The 26,588-nt window shown below is 39.9% G+C and overlaps 2 protein-coding genes across 2 annotated transcripts in view; one reads left to right on the forward strand and one right to left on the reverse strand.

The window, feature by feature from the left end:
• Positions 1-4,350, forward strand: part of galk2 (galactokinase 2) — a 72,267-nt gene extending 67,917 nt beyond the window's left edge. Inside the window, exon 10 of the mRNA XM_069910553.1 lies at positions 1,169-4,350. Within this exon, the coding sequence (XP_069766654.1) occupies positions 1,169-1,376 (208 nt within the window). The 3' untranslated portion in view covers positions 1,377-4,350. The remainder of the gene's footprint in view (positions 1-1,168) is intronic.
• The window catches only part of LOC138749855 (protein FAM227B-like), a 141,120-nt gene that overhangs the window by 2,038 nt on the left and 112,494 nt on the right, over positions 1-26,588 (reverse strand). Inside the window, exons 11-16 of the mRNA XM_069911809.1 lie at positions 14,933-15,042; positions 10,502-10,663; positions 5,854-5,930; positions 5,567-5,641; positions 4,196-4,265; positions 1,561-1,657 (exon numbers count right to left, since the gene is read on the reverse strand). Of these exons, the coding sequence (XP_069767910.1) occupies positions 1,583-1,657; positions 4,196-4,265; positions 5,567-5,641; positions 5,854-5,930; positions 10,502-10,663; positions 14,933-15,042 (569 nt within the window). The 3' untranslated portion in view covers positions 1,561-1,582. The remainder of the gene's footprint in view (positions 1-1,560; positions 1,658-4,195; positions 4,266-5,566; positions 5,642-5,853; positions 5,931-10,501; positions 10,664-14,932; positions 15,043-26,588) is intronic.

Below are 26,588 nucleotides of genomic sequence, written 5' to 3' on the forward strand. Positions count from 1 at the left end.
TTAAAAAAAACAGATTTTTTTTCCCCAAAATATACACAAGGATGTCATGGTTAGAGACCCAGGATAGAATCCAGTGCTGCGTGTGGGTTTTCTCCCACCCTCCAAAAATGTATAGAGTTTTTTTTTTAATGTTAATTGGTGCTTATGGACTTGTTACCAATCTGTGATTCTTTTTTTAAAAAAAAACTGACATCAATCCGCATATTTGGTGAGCGGAGTAGTTCTTGGGATTGGTTAGGTTGGGACTTCATGCATTGGGGCAAGGAGGGGGAGGTTTTGAATCTATAACTGCTGGAATGGTAGGTTGTGAGAACGGTGGTGGTCAATCAGTCATGGATTCAGAAGAGCCCAAATAACATTAGTATGGAAGATTAGCCCTCTTTATCACAGAAGCAGGATTCAACTACTGTATCATATTCAGACCAACTTCTGTGTGATTTTCAAATAGGGGTAAGTATCATCGAAATGTGCAATGCATGTTGTTTAATGTCACAGTGAAGATCCTGCGCTCCTCAAGTAAGTTTGTATGTACACAGAGGCACCAGAACAATTTTGAAAACAGTGAGGATTAGATTTCATGTTAAATTCCATTTCAGTGCGTTCTATGCAATGTGATTGATGAACTTCTTGTCAATGTATGTATGCACCAAAATTCTTATTTTCTGCTCGCCCCTTTAATCAGTCTTAAAAGAAAAGCATTCATTAAATATCATATGCAGTGCTTTTCAAACTTACTTGGAACAAATTTCATTTAAAAAGTGTATTCTGCTTATATGGATAATTTTTCCACGCATGTATTAATGTGAAATATTTAAAACTTGAAAATGCTTCAGGGTGCAGCTGGAGAGTGAGAAGCAGAGTAAAGATTTCAGGTGAAAGGATACTGATCTGAAACTTCTGCTCTTTACTCTCTCCAAAGATTTTAGCTGATAATTTCTGATTTTATTTTGCTGCTGTCACAAAAACTGATGAGATATAATCCTCCTTTTGATTGGACCAATAACCATAAAGTAAGGAAATGAATGGTTCCATTCCTCAGAACTGACATCCTTCTCAATACAAGAGGAAAAGGTGAACAATTAAACACAAAAATTCTTGCAACTTGAGAAACAAGAGTGATGGTCATTTCCTGCCTGACAACATTAATTTTTATTATTGCCTTTTTCAGGCAGTCTGGTGCTGTTGGCTCACGGCTGACCGGTGCAGGATGGGGGGGCTGCACCGTGTCAATGGTGCCCACAAACAAGTTGGAGAGCTTTCTGGCAACGGTGCAAGATGTCTACTACGAAGCTAATGCTGACAGAGCAGCTAAACAGACACAATCTCTGTTTGCCACCCACCCTGGAGGAGGAGCTGCAGTTTATCATGAGGTTTGAATGAAATTCCAAAGATGAGAAAAACAATAGATTCTCTCCTTTGTTATTTAAAGGAAAAAAATATTCTTGCAAGGAAATACAATTGATCATTTATTTTTCTTGATATGTCCTGAAAATTATATTTTATAACTGGGTAATTGTTGTACTTGTTTAAGCCTTTAAACAATTTAAAAAGAAATTATACCTCATAACATTTGATGCGGGGATTATTCTTGTGTCAGAATCTTTTCAACCTTGGGTGAATTCGATTTCTTCCACTCATTGCCAGGTTCAACTACATTCTAATAACAAATGAAGACAAGTATGAGAAAAAAAAAGTAATTTTATTGATCATATGTATACTGTGCCAGATCTTTTTCTGATTAAGCTTTAATACTGGGAATATTTTATGGAAAATTTTCTGCCAATTAAAAAAAAATTAGGATCCAAATCTCAATACAGCCTACCATGTGTGTGTGTGTGTGTGTGTGTGTATAGTTACTCAATCCTTTATCTGGAACCTTTGGGGGACAGCGTGTTCCGAATTTCAGATTTTTCCAGATTTCGGAAAGCCAGATTTAAGCCCACCCAAATTGTGCTGCCGTATCCCCCCCCCCACCCCCTTCCAGTCACGCTGCTCTCGCCCGCCCGACTTGCGCTGCCGTCTCTCTCCCTACTTGCCGGATTTTGGAGCTTTCCGGATTTTAGATGTCCCGATAAAGGATTGTGTACCTGTATATAAATTCATATCCCTTTAGTTCCATAGCAAACTCACTCATTTGTATCATGGAAGAAAACAAGCAATATGGAAAAGAAACACTGCAAAAAGTGTGGATTTTTGTTAACGCAGTGTAATTAAAATTGAATGGTTTAGTGTTGACATTCATACCTACTACAAAACAAAAATAATTGCTACTGAAGCCACTTTTAAACATTTCACAAAAGTAACTCATTTTTTTTTAGATGTGTTGTAGTAAAGAAAATCAGGAATATATTGTGGATATGTTTACTTTCTATAATGTAATTGGACCTTTGTAATAAACTTTTTAGTCCTACAGCAAAAGTAAAACTAAAAGAATGAGATAATAAAGAATCATCAGTTTCCATAAGGCAGACACTTTGAATACCTCTGCTGTTGGATCCCATAGGCTCATCCTTCCCTATCCCCTCACACTTCTACCTACTCAACCCCCATCTACTCATTTGATTTCCTCCTACCCCCTAACACCCTCCACCACACTGACTCCTATTTAGTCTTTACCATCCCTTCCTTCCCCTCTCAGGATTGAAATGCTGAGGCCTCACCATCCCACTTCACTCACATCTCGGTGAGGTCCATACACGCCATGATACCGAATTCTTCTTCCGTTGTCTCCATGCTCACTTCTTCACTCATTTTCCACCCCCCACCCCCACTTCTCCCTCAACCTGGACAGCTACCCACTCTGGATCTTTATATTTTCAATTGCCGCTGAGGCATCAACCATCTCAAATTCACCACTCCCCTCTCTTATTCTAATCTCACAACCTCTTGCACAAATCCCAAACTCACTATCAAGGTTGGTGCTGTTGTGGTCTGGCGCACTAACCTTGACCTTGCCGAGACCAGACGAACAGCTCTTGCATATACCTCCTCTTTCCTACCCCTTCAACAGGACCCCACCAAATAACATTGACCTCATCACTTCTGGTTATCTCCCTGCCATGACCTCCAACCTGATTGTTTCTGATCCCTGCACTACCTGGTTCTGACTCCTCCCTAAGATACATAAACTCATTTATCCAGGTAGACTCACTGCTTCTGTGTGCTGTTTCCCCACTGAACTAGTATTATCTTACCTGATTCCCTAGTCCAGTCCCTCCTACTTACAGCTACATTCAGGATACCTCACATCTGAGATGTCCTCCTCCTTCAAACAAAAAAGTGGCTTCTTCTTTACCACCATCACCTCCATTTCTACCCTGGCCCCCTCATCCTCATCTCACCAGCTCTGCAATTTCTGTCACCTACAACATGATCCCACCAGCCACATCTTCCTCTCTCTGCCTTCTGTAGGGACCACTCCCTCAGTGACTCCATTATCCACATCTCTTCCCACTAATCGCTGCTTTGGTACCTTCCCCTATGACCAAGGAAGTCCCACACCTTCCATATTGACCTTCAAAGTGAAGCCTTCTCTACAACCGAGAGATTGGGCACAAACTGGGAGATTGCTGAGCACCTTCGCTCTGTCCACAGCAATGACGGGGATCTCCCAGTGGCCAACCATTTCAATTCTGTGCTCCACTTGCATGGCCTCATGCACAGCCAAACCAAGGCTACTGTAAATTGTAGGAGCAATGCCTAATATTCTGCATGGGCACTCTCCAACCTGATGGCATTAACATCAACTTCACTGGTTTCTCCCCTATCACTGTGTCTCCTTTTCTCCAGTACTGCACCCTCTTCCCTTTCCATTCACATTTTCTCTTATGCCCTCCTTTATGCATTCATTACCTCTTGCCTGTGTTCCTTCCACTGCCCCTCACTACCATCACCACCTCCCCCCCTCCCCCTCCCCACACCATTTTATTCATACTTTGATGAAGGGTTCAGGCCTGAAATGTTGGTTATGTATATTATAAGGTTCACTGTGTGCCTTGCTGAATTTCTCCAACATTGAGCTTTTACTAGAGATAATATATTTGATGTAATAAATGAATTTAAGTGCAAGAATCATGAAGGTAATTTACAAACAGTTGCCAGGTAATATGACAAACTGAAAGGAATTAATGCAGATGTATTTCTTCGTGTAATTACAGAATTATGCTAAATAAAATATTACTTAATGCATACTTACTAGTTTGCTGGGGATTATCGTAGTTGTCTGTTCGAGTGCATCTTTATTGCTGGAGAGCTCTTTTTTCAACCTTTCATGATTTAGAGAAAATATGTTAACTTTCTTCCTTAAGAGGCAATTGAGAAAGTCTATAATAAAGTGACACTTACACATTTGATTCTTAGACCTTTTTTTTTAAAAATTCCTTAGTACGGTAAAAGTCTTCTCCATTTTTTTTCCTCTCTCCTGGTGGGTGGTGATTCATTTTGGATTAAGTTCCAAGGTTGGTGTAAACTCTAAAATTATAGTTTTCCTCTAGCTTAGCCTCTTCAACCATGGACGGCATTACATCGAGCCATAGTCTCTTCTCATTCATCATTCACACAGCCTTCACTTTTGAGAGGAAATCATTGAATTCTCAGAAACTCAGGCCTGCTCCTAAATAATGAAGGTATTTTTTAAACCTCACAAGGGACAAAAAAAGGGCAGTGTTGTCCTGATAATCTAACAAAATTGTGGTTTTCAATTTATAGTGCATAGCTCTTTAAACAAAACCCAAAACAACTTGTTGATATTTTAGCTGGAGTTTCCTATTAGAGGTGATACATAGATATGTCAACCACTTTTGCATGCAAAAATTGTCTGTGTCATTTATTGTCACAACACTGGTCTGTCAAATACTATTTGATATTATGTCTTGACCCTGCACATGTATCCTATTTTTTTCTTGCACTTAATGATGTTTTTGTCAACTCTGAGCTTCTGGACCATTCTCACATTAATATCCAAGTCACAAAAATGGGCAAGTACTAGCTAACATCTGGGTGACAACGTCATGTCCCTCGAGGCTAAACCAGACCCATTAAAAACAGCATTGTGGAACTGGAGCCAAATCCTATTTCTAGTGTATCAAATTCCTACTGAACACATTGTCCTATCTTGTAAAGTAAACTCCACTGCACTACTTCAAAGATTGTGTAAAGACTAGAGAGACAAAGTCTGTCAGATGATCTCCTTCCACCTCCTCAGTTTTAAGAATTGACCTTCAGGTGTAGACAAAAGTGAGATAAATTGGATAACTTGCATTGCTAATTCAAACTATTTAAAATACAAATGTGAAATGTATTGAGTAAATCCCTGAATATCCGGCATTCAGTGATCAGAAATGTTGATGATCCAGTTCATTTGTGACCAGGGTCTTGACAGCAAATATATGTTCAGGTTGTTCTGAGACTGGACCTGGAGTCCTGTGGATTTCCCATTCCCTTGACCCTCAATGAGTCCACTGAAAAATGCTTTATACTTTTGTGTACCATGCCAAAGAAAGAGTGAAATAGAACTGCATTTATGGACAAGTATTACCAATAACATTTTATTAAAAGTTGTACAAACCTGTCAATTTTTTTGTTAAACTGGATCTGGTCCCACCTTAGTTTTGCAATTGCTTTTTGGGTTTGCTTATGTAGACTAAACAAAAGAAGAAAAGATAACGGGTTGAAAAATGAGTATTAAATATTTAACAATGGTTATTCAATATGCTTGTCCATATCAGTTACATATCACCTGCTTAAAATAACAATATTCACTTTGTTCAAGGATTTCTTTAAAATATGAATCACTGGACTTCTCATGAGATAATGTTGCCTTGAACCAAAATCATTAATGACTTTTTAACTTACTTGATGTTTTTCTGATGGAGATCTTTGCTGAACTTCTGAGCTTCTTTGATAATGTCTTTGTAGATTGGACAGAGTGGTGTGCATTGATTTCAGTTAAAGGTAAAACAATAACTATTTTGGACTACTTAGTGTCTTAAGACAGAAATTGACCTTTTAAAAAAATTAATCATGCAGTTTCAAGCTTAAAGAAAGAGGACAAGGTAACACAGTGGTGCCAAAAATAACAGACAATTTTTTTTAATGAGATCCAAATTCTGGTCAACGTAATTTTGAAGTCTTTTGGGACAATGAACACTTAAATTGGCTTTGTTAAAGGTCAAGTCTAGCACTGAAGATTAATCACTGCCAGATTAAAAACTTAAATCCAGACCCAAATTATATTCTTATACTACAGGCTAAATTTCAGCTGTAACTCCTATTTTACAGCAAATTAATGCCACCATGAAAGCCCATCAACGAATTTTGGATTGATGAAAAGGTAAAGTAGAAAGAATCATCTTTAAAATAGACAGGTTAGTACAGCAACATTATTAATGCTTAAAAATAATTTCTTTATTATCACAACACTAAATTAGTTACCAAGCTTGTGAACAGTCTTCCAAAAATAGCCTTGAAATTATTTTTGTTTATAACACAGTGTTCAGCAATTTCTCTCTATAACACAGTATTGTTAACAAAGTCATATTATCTATATAAAGAAACTTCATTAACAATACTGATGAATAAAATATTAGACTCTGTAAGGATTGTTTATAATAAATCTTTAGTGTTAGACACTCCAAATGACTATTAATCTATTAATTTTTTTCATTATACAGTAAAAACCCGTTATTCGGAATTCAAGCAATATTGGGTGGCACAAACTCATGGGCCCGTTACCATGTTTATGTCTAAATTAATCAACCGGCAAAAATGCAGAAGTTTAAAATTGACTCGTCTGGCTGTGAGTTTGCCAATTACATAATCTCAAGCAACCAGAAAATTTACTTATCTGGCATCGACCAGTCCCCACATGTGCCAGATACCAGGGGTTTTACTGTAGTATCATATTCTAAATTAACAATGAGTTTTTAAAACTGAGCTCTTATTGAATTTCCTGTATCAAAATTGAATACAGGAATGGGTTTCCATGAGTTACTGTTTCCATGTTGCATGTTTGTGGTCATACAAAAGAAACAGTGACTGCTTTAAGATGCTGGAAGTACTCAGTAGGTCAGGCAGCAGCTGTGGAGGCAAATGGATTGTCAATGTTTCAGGCTGAGACTTTGATACCCAAGAAAGTGGCTTTGCATTTCCTTGTTGGATGTAACTTTATAGTTAAATAAAAAATGGACTCAAGAACAGGTCCATTTTGTAAAATTTCAGTCAAGTATTATGCAATGGCTGAATTAAGGCTACGATAATGGCCATCTAAATCAATTTATGTACAGCTCAGCACCAAAGTCATGTTATAAAGCACTCATCCTTTGTTATCAAAGTTAACATAGGTGTCAATGTGGAGATATTGAGAAGATTTTCTTTGTAGTTTTGCAGATAGGATTGCCTTCATTTAGAAGCAACTAGACATATTCAAACAATGTTAAAGTCTATAGATGCTGAGGTAGAGTGCAATACACAAACATGCTGGAGAAACAGCAGGTCAAGCACCATCCTTTGAAAGTGAAGGGTAACCAAAGTTTTGAGCCTGGACCCTTCGTCCTGCCTGTTTATACTTGGACCTGACAAAGAGCCCCAAAACATTGGTTACCCTTTGTCTGCTGCGAACCAGCTAGGTTTCTCCAGCACGTTTGTATTGCACAAAGTATATCAAGTTCTACATGCATGTCAGATTGATCTGTGGATGGCATAGCTAAACAGAATATATAATGAGTCATTCTCTGCTTTGAACCATGGAATTACCATACAATCATCCAGATGTTAATTGGATTTGCTATTGACCAACAAGTGAAGACCACATCTACAGAGAGCAAGTTTGAATGGAGTCCTGGCCTTCCCTGTATTCGTTTGAATGATAATACATCAGCACTTGACTTCAACTAAACAAATTTAGCTTGCATAAGAATACTCATCCTTTTCAAAATCTCAACTGTTAATAATGCCCAAGTGACTAAACATCAAGATTTGTATGTGAAAAAGATTGCTGTGCGGATCTGGTTTATAAACTTGAATGACAGGTCACTGTACCAGATTGCCATCTTTAATTTTTAAATAAATTTGAAGATTTCTTCCAAACAATCCACTAAATAGTATATTAATCTGCATATCTGATCTCACGGAATGGTACTTTATTTAGTTAACGCATCAGCTACTTACTCTTTCCCCAAGCAATCTTACATAAAAATGACTGAAATTGGTTTAAAAAACTCAAAAATGCCATAAAGACTGATAGTAAAATACTATGAACTTATAGAGTTTCACCAAAAAAAATAAAATGACAACTTTCATCTTGTGAGACTATCTGCTGGGAATATTTTGCCATACAAAGGGAGGTGATGGCTAAGAAGATAACAACAAAGGTTACTTGAATGAAGAGACTGCCCTGGGAAAACAGCTAAACCTTGATATGACTATCTGGAAAACTTGCCGGCTGGAAGCAATTATACATTTAGGAAGGATAATACTAATTAAGAAGATCTTTAGTTCCGAAAGACATTAGTTTATATGTAAACAGTGATGCCTACATTGTATCAGGGGACAACAGATGTAATTTGGTGTAAGATAACATGGCTTTTCACATTTCCTCCAATTAGATACTGTAAAATGATGGTGTTTCTGAAAACTATATGAAAAAAATATGAATTGAAGAATTAAATTTTCAACTACTTATCGAAATCTAATTTTGGCAAATAAATCAACCGGCAGATAGGTCAAACCCACCCCCACCTTTTTTTTTTAGCCTCATTTAAATGGTTTTATGTTATATCTGGCGTATAGGTTGATCCCCATTTTTCAGGCTGACCAGGACTCCCAGGAACAATCCAAAAATTTTTAAAGCACCCCAATCACAAGTAACAAAGCTGTAAATTAAGTAAGTGAAAAAAAACCTCGGCCTACCAGGCAGCAGTGGCGACGGCCCACGGAGCTGGAGCGCTGACATTGTGCTCCCAGTGGGAACAGGAACCTTGGCTTACCAGGCAGCAGTGGCGACGGCCCACGGAGCTGGAGCGCTGACATTGTGCTCCCAGTGGGAACAGGAACCTTGGCTTACCAGGCAGCAGTGGCGACGGCCCACGGAGCTGGAGTGCTGACATTGTGCTCCCAGTGGGAACAGGACCTCAGGGTCCCAGGTTGGAGCAGAGGGATGGTGTTGGGGAGGTGCTTCCAGCATTGACATACACCAAATTGAAATGAATCTGTTTTTTTTGGTGAATCAAAGGTCTCAAAAGTATATCTGGCATACAAGAAGGACCCCTTCCGCCCCCCCAAAACACTTTGAGAAGTTTTTTAGGGTTTCACAACTTGACATCCAAATTACTAAAATTGTTCACAGATTAAGCATTTTTAGATTATGTATAAAAAGTAAACTTTTTTTAAAAGAAAAGTACAATTATTGGAATCTGCAGAACTTGATCTGCCTTGAGTGATTCTCATTTTACTATTTCAACCTGACATAAAAGTGAAAGAAGCCAATTTAACATTCACAACTTGTACAACTAAACATTTCAAACATCTTTATAATCTTTCCAGTACCATGTTCATCTCATTCCTGAAGTGTAGATATAATGTTTAGGACTATTAAAGTTCTGCAGAGTAGTCCTGGCAAGGTCCCCAGCTGGTTTCTGACTTCCATGGCTGTGCTCTGCAGCTTCTTAACTTTATACTCACCAGGATTGATTCATGTTCTGCAAACCCATGGTTTTGAATGGAATTGCTTTCCAGTTTGAAAAAACTAAGTGAAACATGAAAGTCTGCAGATGCTGTGATTGTAGTAAAAATACACAGAAATGCTGGAGGATCTCAGCTGGACTTGCAGCATCCATAGGAAGTAAAGCTATATCACAGATATTTCAGGCCTGAGCCCTTCTTCGGGGTATAAGCAAAGAATAGGAAAGTTTAAGAATAAAGATTGGCTGGGGAAAGGAGTTAATTATATACAAGAGGAGAGATGGGAATTGATTTTGGCTCTGTGAAAAGAGAGAGAGAGAAAGCTGGGGAAAAGGCTATGGGGAAGAAGGTGGGGTTAACAGAAACCGGAGAAGTCAATGTTGACGCCATCTGGTTGGAGGTGTTGTTCCTTCAATTTGTGGGTGGTCTCAGTCTGGTAGTGCGGGAATGGGATGTAGAATTGAAATGGGTAGCCATGCTATTGTGGCGGACGGAACCGACGTGCTCAACAAAGCGATCTCCCAATCTGTGCCCAGTCTACCTGACATAAAGGAGACCACATGAAAAAGCTAAGGGCGGGTAAATTTATTTTACTTAATCTTAATGTTTGATTCACTTTGATTCCCTGAAATATATGTACAAAGTAAATTTAATTTCAGTATTTATGAAAAGAAAACAAATTACATCCTTTGAATGTATTTTAACTGTCTTTGGTAAAATATGGCCCAGTTTTTTTGCAATATAAAATTCAACTTTCCACTAGTGAGGGTTCAAAACAATATTTTATTATAAAGACATACTGACCTGATATAATAAAAGGATATGAATCTTTGGTTATTTCTGTGTGTTTCATTTTTGGTCCCATGGTACCTAAACTTCTACCCATTATCTTGTTCATATTGAGGAAGTGAGTAACCAAAGGGCTTCGACCAGAAAATCTGAAAAGAATATGTCTGAATTCTGGGCTTGAGCCAGCACAAGATGTCTGTAAAGATAAAGAATAGATTTAAAAAGTATAATGAATTTATACAAGTTCCTGGCGTAGAAGGGAACAAGAAAATGCTTACGGAAATGGTGATATGAGAGACCTGTGCCAGTGTGTTTCAGTGATACACTGGTGCGTGCCCCTTGCAGCCAAAATAATTTCAGCATTTCAACGGTGCCATTTCTACCATTGTTGTATATTGACTTAATTTCAGAATTTCTAGCACCAGGTAAACAGCACAATTGAAGTTGTCACCATGCCTCTTGAAGTATTGGTCATTGTGAACACTGGGAAGTGTGCATTTCAAGCAAAACAAAGCAGTGGGCACCTTGATTCGAAGTGGCTAAGTTTAAATTTAGCTTTAAAGATGTACGCAGCCAGAGAACTGAACCTCTGTGCAGAGTAACCGCTCTCAAACCGAAAATTATATACCAATAGTAGGAGGTCACCAGGGAGGTTCGTCTCAAGAGGATAGTAGGGGAGGGCCCCAAGTCCTCACGTTATACATGGCATCAGCTACTTGTTTACAGTAGACACAATGACAATATCACGCTGGAACGTAGTATCTCTGTTTTTTACCAAAGGAAGTGCAAAATTTAACAGCCGTGTCCACTGTAATGGTCAGACTTGGGACACTAATCATAGAGTCACAGTTAGATATCTAATTTATCGTCACATAATCCCTTCAAGAGACCCAAATGCTTAAAAATGTGATTGTACCCATCTCTCTTGTCTGCTATTTCCACATCTTCCCTTAAGCAGCAATAAACATTCAATAGCAAGTATCTCTATTGTTCAATGTTAGTCCACAGACCTCTGATTGATGCAGCATTCCCAAGAATGCTACTCCACCAGCTCTAATCTTTTCATCTTGAGCATAATTCATTCTCTTGTTAATGATCATTTTAAAAATGGCGGCACTACCACTGGTACAGACCCAAGGAGAGGAGACACAATGCTCCTCCGCAGGCCTCTACTGCCCACGGCCTGTTAAAAGAATTGACTCGTTTATTTTAAAGTCCGGCGACCAAGGGGTCTGGGCCCTAGATGATAGCCCCTGTGTTTGGCAGCAGCCTTGAGGGGAAGCAGACGTCTGACACAGGACACCAGAAAACGGGGATACCTTCCCCCATTTGAGAAGCCGGAGCAGTGGAAATGACCTTACACGACAGTGACCACGGCAGTGGACCAGTGAGGGGCTCTGCTGCTGAAGAAAACACAGGCGGTGGGGTGCTGGCGAAGACAGTCAAAGGACTCCCACCAGGCTACAGTGTGAGACTGGGATGCAAGAGGGTGCCCGATTGTGTCGGAGGTTCAGATCTGGAGCTTGGGTTGCCGATGGTTTGGACTAGAGTCTATATAGTTTCAGAGGCTGCAGGAGCACTGGAACCCTCATGTAGTCCCCTCTCGGGGACTTCCTTTTGCTTCTCTTTCTGACTGTAAGAGGCGCCCAGCAATTTCTACTGATGGCGAATTTGTCTTATTACATGACAATAATGAATCTTGACAGTTAATGACCATTCTGCAACTGAAAACACAAATCAAGATGCTATCCTTTCTTGTTAAAGAACAATAGAACATGCACCAAGGCATCCTTGGCTCAATAATGCACCAATTATATACATCAGCTCATAAAAAAAAAAGTAAACTAATGTTCAAAAATCCTGAGGATCGTGGAGCAGAGCATTCGTAGATAAAGCCAAATTGTTACATAATCATCTCACAAAGTATATCATCACACTTGCTCCCAAATTAGTGGAGAACCAAAATACAGGATGAACATTGAAAAGTCAATGGCCTGAACAATTCACGTTGTCCTCGTGGTCAATGCTGTGGTTCTGAACAGAACTGCTCGTGCTTAATCTTTAACACAGAAGCTTCAATCACTGAAGTCTTAAATGTTACCAATTCAAGTTGCCATGTAAGAACTAAAGTACCGTTGATTTTATTTTAGGGCTGTGGATTAGGCAAAGGGATGGTTTTTTTTAAAATGATTTCTAACTACTTCGAGGTGTTTAATTACTCTGAGTTTTATTTAATTGACTTTACTTAAAATATTTTTGACATCTTTAAATATTTATTTTTAATTATCTGTGATCCTTGCAGGCATTTAAAAGTCATGAATTGATGCTCAGATCTTTTATAAATCTGGGGGGACAACTCCTTCAGGGCAGATTGAGGGATGAGGCCTCCTCATTCTATCACTGAAAGTCCTGCTGCCATTCAGATCATGCCATGGACCAGCAAGTTAGGCCTCTGCGCCCGGACGACCACGAGTGGTGATTCAAGGCGGTGAGACCAGGCCAGCAAGATTTGGTACATAAATTTTGTTTCTCTTTTAGAGATTACCTAATAGCTGAGGATTTCCAGCTTTTTCTATTGGCAGCATGCCACCTTGTTTGAGGTTCTATCTTTCAGACATAATATTCAAAAATGTCTGGTCAGGTAATTTTAAGGAAAGGCTGGTGGCTACCTGGGCACTTCTCTTTCACTGTAAACTGTTCCAAATGTATAGCCCTCGGAGAACATTTTTCGTACTGGCTTTTTTTTTTACATTCACAGTTTCTTTACATCATTTTATATCTGTTACGACCCCCACATTGCATTTTTCTGAAGTTACATTTATCACTAACAGGTTCCTCCAGTTTCTACTACCTATTTATGTATAATTTAATTTTGCTGCTCAATGTACATTTCTTGCTGTCATTTCCATCACGTGCCACAACTCATTGGGTGATATACTATTGTCAATAAATATCCTGAAGAAACACAGATCTACGACAACCAGACAACATGCAAATTATGCTGGAAAGAAAAGATGCTCAAAACATACAGGCAGTATTTGTGGACGAAATAAAGCAGAGTCAAAAACCTTTCATTTGAACTTGGAAACGGGGTATTTTTATGTTAATAATTTATAAGAAAGAATTTGTCTTTATATTGTTAATCAAGAAAGTCTGCAGATGCTGTGATTTGCAATTTAATATATAGAAGTGCTGGAGAAACAAAGCAGGTTTCACATCATTCTGTATATTGCAAAGATACATAAAGAATGCTGTGTGGCCTGCTGGGTTTCTCCAGCACTTCAATGTATTATATCTATGTGAGGCCTTTCATAGGGATGTCTTTCAGGCAGATTCCATGTATTATTCAGATACAGAAAACTTAAACACACACATATATAATAAATAAATATATATATATTTATTAATACTCTTTGTTTTGAGGGCTGAACATTGGTTTACTAACCAGTGGGAACAACTGACCTCGGGAGAAGTGACAGATGATCTAATGCATTCACCTGACATGCTAATCAGAACTGCACTGAAGCGAAAGAATACATACAACTTCTCATGTAGGCTGGAAACCACAAAGTTCTGAGTTTGAAATGAGTGTACTGAGTACCAAAACTGAATGAACTGGTTTCTTTTAGTATAAATTCCATTCTTTATTCCAGAATAAAGATTGTGGCTATGCCGAAGCTGTGCGGACCTGCAGTGAGTGGAGACACAGCACTTCCCCGTAGGACCCAACCACCCAGTCTGACTGCCGTCTGCTTGGTACAGGCTTTAACTGGTCAGTTAACAAGCCGACGGTGGTTTATTTTAAAATCCCCCAACCACAGGATCTGGATCTCAGATGGTGGCACCTATGATTGGCAGCAGGCATGAAGGAAAACAGAGGACTGGTGCAAGGCACCAGAAAACAGAGAGACCACCACCCATTTGATAAGAAGAAGCAGGACCAGTGAGGTGCTCAGAGGCGAGCAACTTACGCAGGCTGCGGGCAATTGCACTCAAGGGGTTCATTGTTGTATAAGGAGTTTTTGGGAGAAGCAAAATTACTCCTTGCAATCAAATGCATCTCACAAATAAGTCTTCATATTTTTAAATTCCTCATCTTCCCATAAATAGCAACACCATATTCAATACTTAGACAAGTATCTCCATTGTTCAATTTTGCTAAGGAGAATAGATGAAGGAAATGTTCTCTGTATGGATATTCAGAATATTGGAATTAGCCTTGCTGTGATGGTCTTATGTGTGTCTCTTTATTTTTAAAATGTAATATTATAATAAATTTACCTCCTTTATATTTCAATGGGATATGCTTGATATGCAGGCTTTTAAACAGCCAATATCTTATGGTTAGGATTTTCACTCAGATGTTGGTACTTTTCCACTGTCACAATAATTTGAAACTGACTTTCCTGGCCCTTAAACTCCTGTGCCCTATTGTTTACCACGTCCCTGTGAAAGATAAATGTACCTCCATCTTCCGGAATGTTGCCGTGGGTTTTGGAATCGATGGATCTCTCTTTGTCAGGTGGCATTCACTTGATATTTCCTCATCGAGGTCAAATCTGAATCGGAACGTGGCTAGAAAGTAGAAAAATATGATCAGTGATTTTAGTCATTCTTGCTCTCTGAGATAGCAACATCACAAATCATAAGGCATTTTGGAGCTCTTTTTTTTGCTGTTCCACTTTTTTGCTTTAATTCTGTTCCTCAAAGGAAAACACAAAGTAGGTTTTATGCAATCACTCATATGGCTTTGACATTTGGCATCACAACACCAGCCTCTCAATTAATTACAAAGAATAAGTCCTGCACGGAAAATTTATAGATGGCTAAAAGTTTTAAAAAAAACACAATGTGGTCATTTCTAGGAAAAGCCGATTAGGAAATATTTTTCTTATTCTTAACAGCTGCTTGTAATAGTAGAAGCTAAGCAGGCATCATCTCCAACACCAGTACCAGAAAATAGTCCATCAATCTAATTTCCTGATTTAATGTTTTATTTTACATCGATAAGCTTAATGATTGTTCACAACTAAACATATGATAGACTTCAGAAATTTGTGACCCTGGGATGCATGAGAATTGTAGTGAAAGGGCAATTAAAGCAAGTGATTGGTTGACTTGAGAAACAAAGGTTGATGAGGAGAAATAAACCATTCTTTAATGCCTCACTAATAAATGAAGAATTTGGATTTCTCAAAGGAGCTGTTAGGTTAAAATGTTATAGTTTTAGATTTGACTTTGATTGCATGGATATTACACGTGCATCTTAAAGGTTTAAAGTAGCTTTTCTGGAATGGATATTCAGAATATTCAATCAACTCTGCTGTGACAGTCTTTATATGTGTCTCTTTGTCTTTGAAATGTAATATTAAACCTGTTGGAACATTTCAGATATGAACTTACCTTGCCCTTAAAGATATCGATGAGCTAGTTGGATTTCCATCATGGAATGGCAGTTTCTTGGCCATTTTTATTGAAGTGTAGATACAGTCATTTTGGGAACAATGCCACTCAAGAGGATTCCTGTCGACTATTGGTGAAAGTACACCTTCAAAATTGCTGGTGTCGCTGGATTGCAGTGAGAACATCTTAGAATTATAGAGTTTCACAGCATGGAAATAGGCCTTTGGCCCAACTTGTCCATGCTGACCAAGTTATTTACTCAGGCTAGTCCATTGCCTGCATTCAGCCCATATCCCTCAAAACCCTTCCTGTCCACAGACCAGTCTAAGTGTCTTTTAAACTTTACAATTGTACTGCCTCTTCTGTTCATTCCATTTACCTACCATCCTGTATGAGAAAGGGGTGCCACTCAGGTCCGTTTTAAATCTTGTCCCTCTCACCTTAAGCCCATGCTCTCTAGTTTTACATTCCCCTACCCTGGGGAAAATAAAAGACTGACTATATACCTTATCTGTGCCCTTCATGATTTTACAAATCTCCATAAGGTCCCCCCTCGACCTCCTCCACTAAGAAGGGGTATGCTCCAGGTATTGGTTGATGGGACTATGCAGAATAGTTTGGGACAGATGAGATGGGCTGAAGGGCTTGTTTCTGTGCTGTAATGCTCTATGGTTCCATCCACTCTCTCCTTATAATTCATGCCTACCAGCCATTAAACTATTTCATCGTAATTATATTTCTCCTATGGCTGGTGACTAGAAGTATTCACACAACTCCCAAGTGTGGCCTAACCAACATCTTGTCCTTGTAACATGATGTCCTTGCTCCTATTTCAGTGGACAAACTGATGAAGGCAAGTGTGCCAAACCCCTTCACCATCCTGTTTACCCATGTCGTTCCTTTCAAGGAACTATGTACCTGTACTCCTAAATCCCTCTGTCTAGAGTACTCTCCAGAGCATTACCATTCATTAGGTAAGTGTAACACAGCATACTTGTCTGAGTTGACCATGCCTTGTCATACTTCCCCAGTTTGTTTAGATCTTGTAATCTAACTGTCACAAATTTGTTGTCATACACAAACTTACCAACCATGCTAACTACGACATTAATATAGATAACAACACATCAGTTCTCCCAGTGCTGATCCCTTTGGCACACCACTGGACATAGGCTGAGTAACAACCCTCAGCTTCCACACTCTATTACCATTCAGTATCCAAATAGCCAACTCACCCTAGATCCCAATGCGAACTGACCACATAATAACCTGGAATGACACTACCTGGCACAGAAGCGGACACAAACTCAACAGGTTATGATCATTGGTATTTAAAGGTAGCATGCAAACTCGTGCTTTTTGTTGGTGTCATTAGAAAACAATGATCACCTTTTGGACCTCAAGGTTCCAATCTATATTGGGAAGACTTTAAAACATCCTGACTCTATTTTCCAGAAGACCATGATAAGGAGCATAAATAGGCTATTCAGCCTATCAAGTCTGCCCCACTATTTAATCATGGTCCGTTTTCCCACTCAGCTCCACTGCCTGGGCTTTGATGCCCAAATAAAAGTTGGAATGAATCAAGGAAGAAATAATAATCTGCCTTGAACACAGTAAGACTGGATAACTTCATAAGGATCATACACAGTATTACTAAATGCAGCATTTGGAAGCTCGTAACCAACACAAGGCAGAGTGGAGGGAGGGGGAGGAGTTTATTTCTTAAAGTGTTAACGCGGTCAATGCCTTCGATGTTCACTTTGGAAAGGGTAACAATGAAGAATCCTCAAAAAAAGTTCAGCCACTTAGTCCAGTCCTTAAAACCTATGGAAACCCATCAGCTGGAGTTTTTGTGGAAATTGTCAACCTCTCTCTATAACAGTCAGAGGTCCCCACCTACTTCAAAGGGACATTCATTATTCCAGTGACCTAGAAGAGCAAGGTGACCTTACCTCAATGACTATTGGCTGATGTCACTTCCATTAAACATGAGGAAGGGCTTTGACAGGGTGGCTTAGGGAGAAGATCAACTCCTCCCTCAGGAAGGACCCGGACCCACTTCAATTCACTTATTGTCACAATAGGTCAACAGAAGATGCATTTTGCTGGCCCTCCACATCACGCTGTTGTTCATTGACTACAGCTAGGTATTCAACACTTCTTTCTTTGTTCTTTGGCTTGGCTTCGCGGACGAAGATTTATGGAGGGGGTAAAAAGTCCACGTCAGCTGCAGGCTCGTTTGTGGCTGACAAGTCCGATGCGGGACAGGCAGACACGATTGCAGCGGTTGCAAGGGAAAATTGGTTGGTTGGGGTTGGGTGTTGGGTTTTTCCTCCTTTGCCTTTTGTCAGTGAGGTGGGCTCTGCGGTCTTCTTCAAAGGAGGTTGCTGCCCGCCAAACTGTGAGGCGCCAAGATGCACGGTTTGAGGCGTTATCAGCCCACTGGCGGTGGTCAATGTGGCAGGCACCAAGAGATTTCTTTAGGCAGTCCTTGTACCTTTTCTTTGGTGCACCTCTGTCACGGTGGCCAGTGGAGAGCTCGCCATATAATACGATCTTGGGAAGGCGATGGTCCTCCATTCTGGAGACGTGACCCATCCAGCGCAGCTGGATCTTCATAAGCGTGGACTGGATGCTGTCGACCTCTGCCATCTCGAGTACTTCGACGTTAGGGGTGTAAGCGCTCCAATGGATGTTGAGGATGGAGCGGAGACAACGCTGGTGGAAGCGTTCTAGGAGCCGTAGGTGGTGCCGGTAGAGGACCCATGATTCGGAGCCGAACAGGAGTGTGGGTATGACAACGGCTCTGTATACGCTTATCTTTGTGAGGTTTTTCAGTTGGTTGTTTTCCCAGACTCTTTTGTGTAGTCTTCCAAAGGCGCTATTTGCCTTGGCGAGTCTGTTGTCTATCTCATTGTCGATCCTTGCATCTGATGAAATGGTGCAGCCAAGATAGGTAAACTGGTTGACCGTTTTGAGTATTGTGTGCCCGATGGAGATGTGGGGGGGCTGGTAGTCATGGTGGGGAGCTGGCTGATGGAGGACCTCAGTTTTCTTCAGGCTGACTTCCAGGCCAAACATTTTGGCAGTTTCCGCAAAGCAGGACGTCAAGCGCTGAAGAGCTGGCTCTGAATGGGCAACTAAAGCGGCATCATCTGCAAAGAGTAGTTCACGGACAAGTTTCTCTTGTGTCTTGGTGTGAGCTTGCAGGCGCCTCAGATTGAAGAGACTGCCATCCGTGCGGTACCGGATGTAAACAGCGTCTTCATTGTTGGGGTCTTTCATGGCTTGGTTCAGCATCATGGTAACTGTGAATATGCATTAAACACCTATTGTATTTATTATCTTTTTTTTAATTAGTATATATGCCGCCGTGCAAGACGGCTCTGCATAAGACGACCTCTGTAGGTTTTGGGCTATATTCGCTGTATAAGACACTTACTGCTGACCAGTGGAGTTGCGCTGCAAGGCACATTTAATATGCTAGTTCACAAATATTTTAAAAACAAATTACCTTGTAAAGGTTTACATTTTATTGCATAATGTAATATATTTAACAGGCAATTTAAAGCCTGTACAAAGTCGACGGCAGTTGGATTGGCCGATGGACCCTGCGGTGAAACACTGACACTTCACTGTTAAAAGTTTGGAGCGCAAACTTGGTGTATAAGGCAACCCCTGGTTTTGGGGTGACATTTTTAAAACTCAAGTCCTGTCCTATATGGAAAGGTATACCATTGGAAGTCCTGTCCTACATGGTAAGGTATACCATTGGAAGTCCTGTCCTACATGGTAAGGTATACCATTGGAAGTCCTGACCTACATGGTAAGGTATACCATTGGAAGTCCTGTCCTACATGGTAAGGTATACCATTGGAAGTCCTGTCCTACATGGTAAGGTATACCATTGGAAGTCCTGTCCTACATGGTAAGGTATACCATTGGAAGTCCTGTCCTACATGGTAAGGTATACCATTGGAAGTCCTGTCCTACATGGTAAGGTATACCATTGAAAGTCCTGTCCTACATGGTAAGGTATACCATTGGAAGTCCTGTCCTATATGGTAAGGTATACCATTTGAAGTCCTGTCCTATATGGTAAGGTATACCATTGGAAGTCCTGTCCTATATGGTAAGGTATACCATTGGAAGTCCTGTCCTATATGGTAAGGTATACCATTGGAAGTCCTGTCCTATATGGTAAGGTATACCATTGGAAGTCCTGTCCTATATGGTAAGGTATACCATTGGAAGTCCTGTCCTATATGGTAAGGTATACCATTGGAGTTGTTTTTGTTTCTGTCGAAAGTACCTGTTCAGCTGCAGCAAGTTTGAATTTCAGTTCATGTATATTTGTACAATGATAATAAACACATCTTCTCCACGGTAACCAAATAGTTGCAAATAAACAAAAGCAAGGGTAGCAACAAAAAAATCCACTCAACCAGAAAACTATTTACTTAATTATTTGTATATTTTTTCCATTTATTCAATTCACCAAGTTCGTGGTCCAGCTGGCAAAAAAAAGTTAAGTATAGTCATTGTTTTTCCTAGATGTATGCATACCTCAAATATTTTTCTTAGTACGTTTAAATCCTAAACTCAGCATACAGGTACATCTTGTAATTCATGTTGAATTCAGTTAACTATATGTTTATATAATTATATATTATGAACCTCGCTAAGTTAAAGTAACATTAATAAAATGACATTTGATGATTGAGTGAAAGAAAATAGGGAAGGTTCCTCATCCTGCTGTGCTGTACCATCGAGAGTTCCTCTAACTAGCTTAGTTTTCCACTAATATATTTATTTTTCATACTTTCTTATGACATAGAAAGAAGCCATTCAGCCCATCAAAGTAATGATGGATCTAACATTCTCATCAGTCCTATTACCTATCAGAGGTACAAGGACTGCCTAAAGAAAGCTCTTGGTGCCTGCCACATTGACCACCGCCAGTGGGCTGATCTCGCCTCCAACCATGCATCTTGGCGCCTCACAGTTCGGCGGGCAGCAACCTCCTTTGAAGAAGACCGCAGAGCCCACCTCACTGACAAAAGACAAAGGAGGAAAAACCCAACACCCAACCGCAACCCACCAATTTTCCCTTGCAACCACTGCAACCGTGCCTGCCTGTCCCGCATCGGACTTGTCAGTCACCAAGATGTGGACATACCCCTCCATAAATCTTCGTCCGCGAAGCCAAGCCAAAGAAGAAAAGAATTACCCACTCATTTTCTTTTCTCGCTCTCTCACACATTAACTCCTCTCAGTTCTCCAGTCTCCCACCCACACTATGCATCAATTTACAGAAACCAATTAACCTATCAGTATGCCTTGGTGATATGGGAGGAAAGGAGAGAACCTGGGGGAAACCCACTGAGTCTCAGGGAGAATGTGAAAACAAACTGCACCACCGGCCAGAATTAAACACGAGTCACTGGAGCTGTGAGTTTGCTGTTGGTTTTGCAGATTGTTTCTGTCAAAGATGCCATCAATAAGCAAGTAGACAAAATATTGACATTAATAGAACTGAACCAAGGAATCCACCAAAGCAATTTAGATAAAACATAGAAAATAGGTGCAGGAGGAGGCCATTTGGCCCTTCAAGCCTACACCGCCATTCAATATGATCATGGCTAATCAGTACCTGGTTCCTGCCCTCCCCAGACTCCCTGATCCCTTTAGCCACAAGGGCCAAATCTAACCTCCTCTTAAATATTGAGAAGGAACAGGGCTCAACTACTTCCTGTGGAAAAGAATTCCACAGATCCACCACTCTCTGAGAGAAGAAATTGTCCCTCATCTCAGACCTAAAAAACTTCCCCTTTATCCTTAAACTGTGACCCCTGGTTCGAGTTTTTCCCAGCATTGGAAACAACCTTCCTGCGTACAGTCTGTCTAAACCCTTAAGAATTTTATATGTTTCTATAAGATCCCCCCCCCCGCCAATCTTCTAAATTCTAGAGAATACAAGCCTAGTCTATCCAACCTTTCTTCATAAGTCCTTCCATCCCTGGTATCAGTCTAGTGAACCTTCTCCGCACCCCCTCCATGGCGAGGATGTCCTTCCTCAGATAAGGAGTCCAAAACTGCATGCAGTCCTCCAGGTACAGCTGCAGCAGGATCTCTGTACTCTTGTACTCTAATCCTCTCGCTATGAATGCCTTCCTCACCACCTGCTTCACCTGCAGGCCCATTTTCAATGACCGCAGGCCCACTTTCAATGACCGCAGGCCCACTTTCAATGACCGCAGGCCCACTTTCAATGACCGCAGGCCCACTTTCAATGACCGCAGGCCCACTTTCAATGACCGCAGGCCCACTTTCAATGACCGCAGGCCCACTTTCAATGACCGCAGGCCCACTTTCAATGACCGCAGGCCCACTTTCAATGAAAACGGTATGTAAAATAATAAGTCTGAAGAAAATTTTCAGGTCATTGAATACTATATCAAACCACTACAGATTATAGTGTGGAAAATATACTGATTGGTTGCAACATTGCCTCATTTGGGAACTCGAGTGCCCAGGAACCCAGAAGGCCATAGAAAAGGTGGCAATCCTAGCCGAGTCCATCACTGACATCAATCTCCCATATCCAAGTTTGTATTTAAATTTAAATATCAAAAGATAAATATGTATTCCTAGTCACAGTTACTGCATGAAATTTATTATCTCTTAATCCCTACGTGGCCGTAACAAGAAGTAATTTTTCTGCGTCTATACATTGTACTTCTGTATATGACAATAAACTCTTATTGCATCATCTCAATTTAAGAAAAATTTGTTTTAAGGAAACATAGACCATAAGACATAGGAGCAGAAATATGCTGTTCAGTCTATCACTAAATCATGATCTGATCTATTTTCCCACTCAGCCCCATTGCCCATACTCTTTGATGCCCTGGATAGTCAAGAAAATAGACTGTTATTATGTCAGATATTGTCATCTCAACTGACATTTCAACTAATAGTTTTTGTCTTTTAACATTTTTGCATTTGAATTCTTATTTTATTGGATTTTCACTTCAGGACAGTGGAAAATGTCACAAGTAGTTTATCACAATGGTCAACAGCTGACAGTAACTAGGCTAAATACATTTGATAGCCCCTCAATCTCAGAACAAAAATTTATTATAGTTGGTATTGTTTGACTAACAAACTTTAATTAGAATGATACATATCCTGAGCCAAATTATAGCAGTCTGAACAATATCAGAGATTAACACAAGGCTGGTAACAAACAAGATTTAATTTGTATTGAGTAAAGATTTAAATGTGGACTCTTAATGTAAATTAAATCTTTCAAATGTGTATTCTTGCTGAGATAGGGACAGGCTCAAAAATTGATACAATCAACTTTGTCTTGTCCTTCAGTCATGCAACACACACACTTTTTGTTCCGACTGTTTATACCCACATCATTATTAGTTAATTATGGGTGTGTAGACATATTCAGGTTGACGTCAGAAGAAATCAGAGTAAATCCACCAAAACCAATTCCAAAATCAACAGAAGTAACACCATGTGTGATATAAACATACATGACATATTAGATCACTCACTGAAAATATGCCTCATTCAATTAACATCTTGGTATTACAAGAGATTGCCACAACTGTTTTCTGTCATTTCCATCAAATCTTTTGGATGTGAGGGCTTGGTTCTGACTTCATGTGCATAACAAGACCAAATTTAGATAGGCCACACATTATTTTGGTTTTTACATAATCAAAAGACCAAGAAATAAAGTCTCAGAATACATTCTTTTAAAAAGTCCTGTAGTTTATCTTCTCTGTGGTCTGGAAACTCCCATGAGTCTGGCACATTTGAATCTGCCGCCGTTAGTACAAACTCCTTACAGACAGCGTGGGACTCGAACCCCGGTCCTGATCACTGGCTCGGTAAAAGTGTTGTGCTTGAGTCCCACGCTGCCCTACAGTATTATTCCCTGTTCTACCTTTGATATGTTTAGGGTCAATTTCTGTTTTCCAGCATTTTCTCTGGTCTGGTAATGGCCAGATCCCAACGTCGCTGGATGAAAGAGGTGCGACTTTATGCTGAAGAATCTGTCTAATATTTAAAGAATTGATCATGAAAATAACATTTTATGATTTTTGTCATAAACTGCTTGGCTATAGGCAAGGGTGTAACACCTACTTCTCAAACGTAATCTTAAATTGCGGAGCGAAAAGCTGTGGGACTCCAGTACTTCGCTGTAAGCTCTGTGGTTACCTAGTCTCAGTAATCATTTGTAACTTGTCCCAGGTTTTCATTTTGTAAATGGATACACCCAAGACCAAACAAACAATCCCTTCCATCATTTAGTCACTTGACAGAAGAATCATCATACCTATTTGCACAGTGAACAATGGGCTCCGTATCTTCCAAAATATATATTGGTCTCTTAAATTTTAAGTAATTTTCTCAAGTGGTACACAACTCCAAACTTCAGCATGCCATCTTTCTATACCCAAATCTGTATCAGTGTTCCAAGTCATGGCACTACATTTTCTTAGTATTGTTAAGAAATTTGACAAACCTCTTTTGATACATCTTCAATTTCAACTTATATTCAACACCCTTAACATCACTCAGTAAAAATAACATTGGATCCTGTGGGAACTTAATCCCTATAATTCATTCCAATTAACCTTTATTGGCTGAATTAAAATAGAATAAAATACCCATTTAACAATAGCATTTTAACTCTAGTACCATAATCTGAACAATAACACTGGTTCATATCATGGGACCTATTCTCCAAGATATTCACAGAGCCAGAGTACAACCACATTGAAATTTGTGAGGGTAGAATAACAGCAGCTACAAATATATAATTTAGGACATATGCATGTTTCAGAACATGTTTTATTGAAGAGGTAAAATTGAGGTCCAAAATAAACATAACATTCAATTCTATCGACTCTTGTTCACCAAGGGCATTTACTCGTTTTAGGGAAGGGAGCTGAAAAGAAACCTGTACCACCTGTACATGTTGATCTTCAAAGCATGACCTAAAATAGGCTTTGTTCTATATTTTTTAGGCCCATAATGTATTTGAAGTAAAACAAAGCCATATTTTAGACCCCTGGGTCTTTGATATATGATGTATTTATGGGAGTTATATTTCCCTGCCAATTACGCCACCATTTTATGTTGGAGAAAGCAGAAACACATTTTCAGTGCTTTAATTTTTTAACCAAAAATAGATTTTATTCATATTAAATTATTTGCAAAAGGAAAACTGTTCAGATTCTTCCCCTTCTTAGTTTTGTATCCATATATTTCCATCACTAAACATTGTTACATTTACACCATTACCATCATTGTGTGGTGCCTTGTCATTAACCGCCCCCCCCCCCCCTGTTGTTTGTGGGCTTCCCTTCAGTCTCAGCCCCTCAGTGGCCAGTAATGGAAGAACTCCAGACTGTGGTCCTTCCCCACAGAACTCATGCATTGTCTGAGCCAAGCCTCCCTTCAACGTATAGTCCTGCAGCCTAGAATATACCAGATGACAGCATTCCAGCACCAACACCTCCATGTGCTGAAAGATAACAGATTTCAGATAGTCCAAAATCCATCTTTCACTGATTTGATAATCATAGAACATTACTGCATAGTACAGGTCCTTCAGCCCACAATGTTGGACCAATCAATAGAAACTTACTCAACAAACTAAACCTTCTGTACCTCTATTTTTCTGTTTCCATGAATCTTTTAAATGTCCCGATTGTACCAGCCTCCACACCACCACCCTGGCAATATATTCCAACCACCCACTACTCTGTGTAAAAACCTTAACCCTTGATGTCTCTAAACTTGTACAGATGTCCTCTGATGTTTTCTACTCTGGCCGCAGGTGTGGATCCTATCTACGCCTCTCAATCTTGTAGACCTCTATTACATCACCTCGCATCCTTCTTTGATCCAAAGAGAAAAGCCTCGATCTCCGTTTACATTGCCTCACAGGGCATGCTTTCCAATCCAGGCATCATCTTTGTAAACCCCCTCTTCATAGCTTCCACATCCTTCCCATAATGAGGCAATCAGAACAGTATTCCAAGTATGGTCTTGCCAGTTTTGTAGAGCTCCAACTTGAGTTTATGACTCTTGAACTCAATTCCCTGGCTAATGAAGGCCAGCATACCATAAGCCTGCTTAACTACCCTAGCAATCTGCATGGCAATCTTGACAGAGCTATGGATTTGATCTCTAAGGTCCCTCTGTTAAAAGTCCTGCCATTAACCATGTGCTCTTCCTTCAAATTTGGCCTTTCAGAATGCATCACTTCACACTTATCCAGAGTAAACTCCATCTGCTACTTTTCTGCACAACTCTGCACCTTGTCTATAATCCTGTTGTAACTATGACAACCTTCTACACTATCCACAGCACCTCCAACGTTCGTGTCATCTTCCAGCTGCTCTGGATGTCTGACTGACCTGTAAATCAGAGTCTACTGCAGGGGATGAACCAAGACGAGGACCCTTGCATCCTTCTCCACACACTCTGTGGAATCTGCAATGAGGTAGGTGACTGTCTCCACTCCACAATCTTCTACATGAGTTGTGAGTGATGAACCGGTTGTACTGGAAGCATCTAACTGGGAGGGTACCTTTCATCACCAGTCAGGATTCTCACAACATGGATAGAAGAACAACTATAAGTTAAATGATCAAGGCAAACTATTAATGCTGTTATGGCTC

The sequence above is a fragment of the Narcine bancroftii genome, chromosome 14 (assembly GCF_036971445.1).
Source record: "Narcine bancroftii isolate sNarBan1 chromosome 14, sNarBan1.hap1, whole genome shotgun sequence".
Lineage (NCBI taxonomy): Eukaryota > Metazoa > Chordata > Chondrichthyes > Torpediniformes > Narcinidae > Narcine > Narcine bancroftii.